The sequence below is a fragment of the Oncorhynchus mykiss genome, chromosome 30, assembly GCF_057628025.1.
Source record: "Oncorhynchus mykiss isolate SJ-2025 chromosome 30, ASM5762802v1, whole genome shotgun sequence".
Classification (NCBI taxonomy): Eukaryota; Metazoa; Chordata; class Actinopteri; order Salmoniformes; family Salmonidae; genus Oncorhynchus; species Oncorhynchus mykiss.
Window position 1 is genome coordinate 2,526,659 of NC_143051.1, and position 8,342 is coordinate 2,535,000.

Genomic DNA, 8,342 nt, shown 5'->3' on the forward strand with positions numbered 1-8,342 from the left:
ACTATCTCCTCTCCCTCCATGTTCAGATAAACACTATCTCCTCACCCTCTGCGTTCAGATAAACACCATCTCCTCTCCCTTCACGTTCAGATAAACACTATCTCCTCTCCCTCCGCGTTCAGATAAACACTATCTCCTCATCCTATGTGTTCAGATAAACACTATCTCCTCTCCCTCCACGTTCAGATAGACACTATCTCCTCTCCCTCCATGTTCAGATAAACACTATCTCCTCACCCTCTGCGTTCAGATAAACACCATCTCCTCTCCCTCCGCGTTCAGATAAACACAGGTGTGGGTGGATGCTGTGGTACATACATTACATGTCACGGTTATCTAGAGACACAGTTGTATGTATGGTAAAAGACTGGCATGTGATGGCACTCTATACCCTTTTGACCAGAGCACTATGGTCTTCTGATGTTAGTGGTGGAAACACACATTGTATTGAATAGAAGCGGTACCTAAACTAGCTCTGCCTGCCAGTCCTTAGACTTTTACTCTCTCCATATGTCTTCCATTAAACTAAAATCATTCAATCCCTGACAGGACATGGTTAGCTTCCAATAACTTATTATTATATAATGTATTCCATATGTATTCAGGTCTCTCTCACTCTGTCTCTCTCTTTCGCTCTCTCTTTTCTCTCTGTCTCTCTCTGTCTCTCTCTCTCTCTCTCTGTCTCTCTCTCTCTCTCTCTCTCTCTCTCTCTCTCTGTGTCTCTCTCTCTCTTTCGCTCTCTCTTTCTCTGTGTCTCTCTGTCTCTCTCTTTCACTCTCTCTGTCTCTCTCTCTGTCTCTCTCTTTCACTCTCTCTGTCTCTCTCTCTCTCTCTCTTTCTCTCTCTCTCTCTCTGTGTGTGTCTCTCTCTTTCGCTCTCTCTGTCTCTCTGTCTCTCTCTGTCTCTCTGTCTCTCTTTTCTCTCTGTCTCTCTCTCTGTCTCTCTCTCTGTCTCTCTCTCTGTCTCTCTCTCTCTCTCTCTTTCTCTCTCTCTCTCTCTCTGTGTGTCTCTCTCTTTCGCTCTCTCTGTCTCTCTGTCTCTCTCTGTCTCTCTGTCTCTCTCTGTCTCTCTGTCTCTCTGTCTCTCTGTGTCTCTCTCTGTCTCTCTCTCTGTCTCTCTATCTTTACTATGACCTAGAATTCAACGTTAACCATAGAGGAATTCCACTCCAAGTTGCAAGAAGCGACCAACTTCCCTCTCCGACCTTTTGTCATCCCGTTCCTGAAGGTAAGTCGTATTTCACAAGGAGGGACGACAGACACACAGCCAGATCTGGAAACCATTTAACCAGCCGCAGAGCTGAGACGCAGATGTGTATATTTCGTTAGTCTGTTTTTCATTCCTTCATTCCTTGGATGGAAGAAGGCCTAGAAGCTTTGAATTTCCGGTTCTATTGGACCTCATTTCATTTTCATGGATATATTTTTTCAATCTCTCTTTATTCAAGATTTTAAGTGGAAAGATGATTTGGCCTAGATCAACCCCCAGTGAAATATCATGAGTCTAGTTGAGGGGTGGTCTGGACTGGTCTGACCCACTGTCTCTCCCTGGTCACTCTACTCTAGTCTGTTGGGCATCTATTGTTAGGGTGCATCCCGAATAGCACCCTATTCCCTATTCAGTGCACTACTTCTGGTACCCTATTCCACATGGGCTCTGGTCAAAAGTAGTGCACTAAGTAGGGAATAGGTGCAATTTGGGATGCAGATTTTGCTTTGTTGTTGCTTTTCCTCCATGAGCACAGAAACATGAACAGCCTGGTCCCTCTGTATCCATCCACTAATGATTCAACATCAGGCTCTACTATACTATATTATATTATATATACTATGTAGTATACTAGTATACTGATTTATAGGGGTCAGGTAGAACCAACTCAACACTTAACCAAGACTTCCTATATTTTGTCCTTCTCTCACTCTCTCTCACTCTCTGTCACTGCTCTGTCTTTCTCTCTATTTTACTTTCTCACTTTTTCTTTCTCTCTCTCCTCACCAGTTTTTTATTTTATTTTACCTTTATTTAACCAGGCAAGTCAGTTAAGAACAAATTCTTATTTTCAATGACGGCCTGGGAACTGCCTGTTCAGGGGCAGAACGACAGATTCGTACCTTGTCAGCTCGGGGATTTGAACTCGCAACCTTCCGGTTACTAGTCCAACGCTCTAACCACTAGGCTACCCTGCCGCCCCAGTTCCCCCCTTCTCTCAATTAAATTCAATTTCAATTCACTTTATTGGCATAACGTAACAATGTACATATAGCCAAAGCTTATTTTGGAGATTTACAATATTAACATAAATAATACTATTAATCAATGTTGTCAACGGGACAACAGTAGCAACAATAATCAAGGGTATAAATAACCAGTGCCTTGCAAAAGTATTCACTTGGCATTTTTCCTATTTTGTTGCATTACAATAATTTAAATGGATTTTTATTTGGATTTCATGTAATGGACATACACTTCACAGAGCTGGGCTTTACGGAAGAGTGTCCAGAAAAAAATAAGCAAACATGTTTGGTGTTCGCCACAAGGCATGTGGGAGACTCCCCAAACATATGGTAGAAGGTACTCTGGTCAGATGAGACTAGAATGTAGCTTTTTGGCCATCAAGGAAATGCTATGTCTGGTGCAAACCCAACACCTCTCATCACCCCAAGAACACCATCCCTACAGTGAAGCATGGTGGTGGTAGGATCATGCTGTGGGGATGTTTTTCATCTGCAGGGACTGGGAAACTGGTCAGAATTGAAGGAATGATGGATGGCACTATATACAGGAAAATTCTTGAGGGAAACCTGTTTCAGACTTCCAGAGATTTGAGACTGGGACGGGGGTTCACCTTCCAGCAGGACAATAACCCTAAGCATACAGCTAAAGCAGCACTCGAGTGGTTTAAGGGGAAACATTTAAATGTCTTGGAATGGCCTAGTCAAAGCCAGACCTCAATCCAATTGAGAATCTGTGGTATGACTTAAAGATTGCTGTACATCAACGGAACCCATCCGGTGGCTAGATATGCCAAGCTTATTACGGTACAGAGTTAATGTGGAGGCTATATACAGGGTATTTGGTACAGAGTCAATGTGGAGGCTATATACATGGGGTACCAGTACAGAGTCAATGCGGAGGCTATATACAGGGGGTACCGGTACAGAGTCAATGTGGAAGCTATATACAGGGGGTATCGGTACAGAGTCAATGTGGAGGCTATATACATGGGGTACCAGTACAGAGTCAGTGTGGAGGCTATATACAGGGGGAACCGGTACAGAGTCAATGTGGAGGCTATATACAGGGGGTACCGGTACAGAGTCAATGTCCGGGGGCACCGGTTAGTCGTGGTAATTGAGGTAATATGTACATGTAGGTAGAGTTAAAGTGACTATGCAAAGATTATAAACAGAGAGTAGCAGCAGCATAGAAGATAATGCAAATGATCAGGTTAGCCATTTGATTAGCTGTTCAGGAGCCTTATTGCTTGGTCGGTAGAGGCTGTTTAGAAGCTTCATGGACCGAGACTTGGCGCTCCAATACCACTTGCCTTGCAGTAGCAGAAAGAACAGTCTATGACTGGAGTGGCTGGAGTCTTTGACCATTTTTAGGGCCTTACTCTGACACCGCCTGGTATAGAGGGCCTAGATGGCTGGAAGCTTGGTCATAGTGATGTACTGGTCTGTACGCACTACCCTCTGTAGTGCCTTGCGGTCGGAGCCCGAGCAAAACCAGGCAGTGATGCAAACAGTCAGGATGCTCTCGATGGTGCAGCTGCAGAACTTTTTGAGGATCTGAGAACCCATGACAAATCTTTTCAGTCTCCTGAGGGGGAATAGGCTTTGTTATCTTCCCGACTGTCTTGGTGTGTTTGGACCATGTTAGTTTGTCAGCCCCGTCGATGAGAATGGAGCCGTGTCTTCCCTATTGGCTGTCTCATCGTTGTCGGTGATCAGGCCTACCACTGTTGTGTCGTCGGCAAACTTAATGATGGTGTTGGAGTCATGCCTGGCTGTGCAGTCATGAGTGAACAGGGGGTACAGGAGGGGACTGATCATGTACCCCTGGAGGGCCACAGTGTTGAGGACCAGCGTGGCAGATGTGTTGTTGCCTACCCTTACCACCTGGGGGCAGCCCGTCAGGATGTCCAGGATCCAGTTGCAGAGGGAGGTGTTTATTCCCAGGGTTCTTAGCTTAGTGATGAGCTTTGAGGGCACTATGGTGTTGAACGCTGAGCTGTAGTCAATGAATAGCATTCTCACGAAGGTGTTCCTTTTGTCCAGGTGGGAAAGGGCAGTGTGGAGTGCAATAGAGATTGCATCATCTGTGGATCAGTTGGGGCGGCATGCAAAACTGAAGCGGGTCTAGGGTTTATGGGATAAGGTTGTTGATGTGACCAGCCTTTCAAAAGCACTTCATGGCTACCGACGCGAATGCTCGCATTACACGTCCTGGTACTCCGTCTGGCCCTACAGCCTTGTTAATGTTGACTTGTTTAAAGGTCACATCGACTATGGAGAGCGTGATCACACAGTCGTATGGAACAGCCGATGCTCATCAATCAAATGTATTTATAAATTCATGCATTCTTCATGCGTGCTTCAGTGTTGCAGTCATTTGCTCGTAATGGTCGATTGTATTTACATTGTCATTTGTGTTTCACTGGTTGTTTCTGATGACAATCACAAGCTGTGGTATTTCTTTATGGGAGTTTATCAATGTTTGATTTGTTTTCAAATTCTTTGTGTGGGAAATATGTGTCTCTAATGTGGTCATGTATTTGACAGGTTAGGAAGTGCAGCTCAGTTTCCACCTCACTGTGTGGACACATAGCAGTGGGCACATAGCCTGAGAGAGAGTCAGGTCTGCGAGAGTCAGGTCTGCCTACTGTGGCCTGTACAATCTGTACATAGTCAAGGATTTTCTTAAATGTTTCTCTCTCTCTCTCTCTCTCTCTCTCTCTCTCTCTCTCTCTGTCTGTCTGTCTGTCTGTCTGTCTGTCTGTCTGTCTGTCTGTCTGTCTGTCTGTCTGTCTGTCTGTCTGTCTGTCTGTCTGTCTGTCTGTCTGTCTCTCTCTCTCTCTCTCTCTCTCTCTCTCTCTCTCTCTCTGTCTCTCTCTCTCTCTCTCGCTCTCTCTCTCTCTTTCTCTCTCTCATCTCTCCATATCTCCACTCCCTGCCATATGGTTGCTGTATCATTGAGTCAGTAGGGAGTGTTGGAACACGTTTCTCTCTCTCTCTCTCTCTCTCTCTCTCTCCGTCTACCGGGCATTTAATGCCAGAGACCATACGGAGTGGTGAGAAGGAACAGGGGCTTTTATAGGTGCCTGTTAGAGATGGAAGAGACCTGAGCGCAGCTGCATCAATGTGCATTAGGTTGGCTGGGGGTTTTCATCAGGCTAATGTCACCCGGCGACCCTCTCCTCCCCCCTTCAATCCCCCCTGCTTAGAAGAGAGAGATAGAGGGAGAAATGGAGAGACAGAGGGGAGAGACAGAGAGAGGAGAGGGAGAGAGAGAGACAGAGAGAGAGAGAGAGAGAGAGACGGAGAGAGGAGAGGGAGAGAGAGAGAGAGACAGAGAGAGACAGAGAGAGGAGAGGGAGAGAGAGAGACAGAGAGAGGAGAGAGAGAGAGAGAGGAGAGGGTGAGAGAGAGATAAAGAGAGAGAGATAAAGAGAGAGAGAAAGAGAGACAGAGAGAGGAGAGGGTGAGAGAGAAAGAGATAAAGAGAGAGCGAGATAGAGAGAGAGACAGACAGACAGAGAGAGACAGAGAGAGGAGAGGGTGAGAGAGAGATAAAGAGAGAGAGAAAGAGAGACAGAGAGAGGAGAGGGTGAGAGAGAAAGAGATAAAGAGAGAGAGAGATAGAGAGAGAGAGATAAAGAGAGAGAGACAGAGAGAGGAGAGGGTGAGCGAGAGAGATAACGAGGGAGAGAGAGAGAGAGAAAGAGAGAGAGCTAAAGAGAGAGAGAGATAAAGAGAGAGAGAGAGATAAAGAGAGAGAGATAAAGAGAGAGAGAGAGAGAGAGAGATAAAGATAGAGAGAGAGAGAAAGAGAGAGAGAGAGAGAGAGATAAAGAGAGAGCGAGATAAAGAGAGAGAGAGATAGAAGAGTGTAGCCAATGATGTAATGTTTTAATGTTTACCAGCACCAGGAGGTCTTTGTTAGTGACGTCGTCATATTTGTCTCTTCCAGAATCAGAACATTAATTTAAGTTCTCAATTCACACCTCTATACTCCGAGTCAGTATTCATGTCATAAAAAGGAAGAGCCAACTTCGTATTCAATTTTTGGAAAGCCACTGTGTTGTTCAGTGTACATGTAACAGGGTCGAAAATCCCGACCTACGGTTCACAATGCAACCCACGTAGGGAATTAGAGCCTGAGAGACAAGCCGTGTGGCTACAAGCTATTCGGAGAGTCTGTGGGGGCCCGGTGTCCATGTAGGCTACACGTAGCTATGTGTATGGACAACATTTAATCACAGGTAAAACATTTAATTAGTTTAGTATAGTCTGTTACCACTCACTACTATGTCACCCTATTCCCTATATAGTGCACTACTTTATACCAGAGCCCTATGGCACCCTATTCCCTATATAGTGCACTACTTTAGACCAGGATCCATATCCATTACCTTCCTATGGTTCCGTTGCTTGTTAAGTGCATCACACATTTCCTCACCCTTACGATGACCTCCTATTAATGAAAACCCAGTTCAATGACGTCAAGGCAGTCCATTTTATATTTATTTTTGTTTTGTTGGGTAATTACTATCATAAACTATGAAAGGCCCATTAAGCCGGGGACATTGATGCACAGACAGCCTAGTGACTGACACTTGGTGTTTTGTCTCCCTGACTGTAGTCAATTACTGATGTGAACCAGTGTTGTGTTGAAATACTGGACTTTAATTAGTCCATCAAAGCAGCTCACAATGGACTGAATACACAAGACAGCTAGAAGCTGTAATAGAGATAAAGAGGGCTGAGAGAGAGAGAGAGAGAGAGAGAGAGAGGGGGAAAAGAGAAAGCGGGCTGAGAGAGAGAGAGAGAGAGAGAGAGAGAGAGAGGGGGGGGGGAAGAGAAAGAGATGGAGGAAGAGAGAGAGAGAGAGAGAGAGAGAGAGAGAGGGAAAAAGAGAAAGCGGGCTGAGAGAGAGAGAGAGAGAGACAGAGAGGGAAAAAGAGAAAGTGGGCTGAGAGAGAGAGAGAGAGAGAGAGAGAGAGAGGGAAAAAGAGAAAGCGGGCTGAGAGAGAGAGAGAGAGAGAGAGAGAGAGAGAGAGAGAGAGAGAGAGAGAGAGAGAGAGAGAGAGAGAGAGAGAGGGAAAAAGAGAAAGCGATAGAGGAAGAGAGAGAGATGAAGATAGTGGGGTGTGGAATAATGGAGCTGAGCGAGTGAGGAGAAAGAAAGAAGACAAGGACAAAGTAAAAACAAAAGGAGGAGAGATCCTGTCTCTGACTCTACTCTATTACAGAGATCCTGTCTCTGACTCTACTCCATTACAGAGATCCTGTCTCTGACTCTACTCTATTACAGAGATCCTGTCTCTGACTCTACTCTATTACAGAGATCCTGTCTCTGACTCTACTCCATTAGAGATCCTGTCTCTGATTCTACTCTATTAGAGATCCTGTCTCTGATTCTACTCCATTAGAGATCCTGTCTCTGACTCTACTCTATTAGAGATCCTGTCTCTGATTCTACTCCATTAGAGATCCTGTCTCTGACTCTACTCTATTAGAGATCCTGTCTCTGATTCTACTCTATTACAGAGATCCTGTCTCTGACTCTACTCCATTAGAGATCCTGTCTCTGATTCTACTCTATTAGAGATCCTGTCTCTGATTCTACTCCATTAGAGATCCTGTCTCTGACTCTACTCTATTAGAGATCCTGTCTCTGATTCTACTCCATTAGAGATCCTGTCTCTGACTCTACTCTATTAGAGATCCTGTCTCTGATTCTACTCCATTAGAGATCCTGTCTCTGATTCTACTCTATTAGAGATCCTGTCTCTGACTCTACTCTATTAGAGATCCTGTCTCTGATTCTACTCCATTAGAGATCCTGTCTCTGATTCTACTCCATTAGAGATCCTGTCTCTGACTCTACTCTATTAGAGATCCTGTCTCTGATTCTACTCCATTAGAGATCCTGTCTCTGATTCTACTCCATTAGAGATCCTGTCTCTGACTCTACTCTATTAGAGATCCTGTCTCTGACTCTACTCTATTACAGAGATCCTGTCTCTGACTCTACTCCATTAGAGATCCTGTCTCTGACTCTACTCCATTAGAGATCCTGTCTCTGACTCTACTCTATTACAGAGATCCTGTCTCTGA

At 45.0% G+C, this 8,342-nt stretch overlaps 1 protein-coding gene across 1 annotated transcript in view; it reads left to right on the forward strand.

Moving 5' to 3' along the window:
- Positions 1–8,342, forward strand: part of cbfa2t2 (CBFA2/RUNX1 partner transcriptional co-repressor 2) — a 193,457-nt gene that overhangs the window by 139,979 nt on the left and 45,136 nt on the right. Inside the window, 1 exon segment of the mRNA XM_090228527.1 lies at positions 1,138–1,227. Within this exon segment, the coding sequence (XP_090084653.1) occupies positions 1,138–1,227 (90 nt within the window).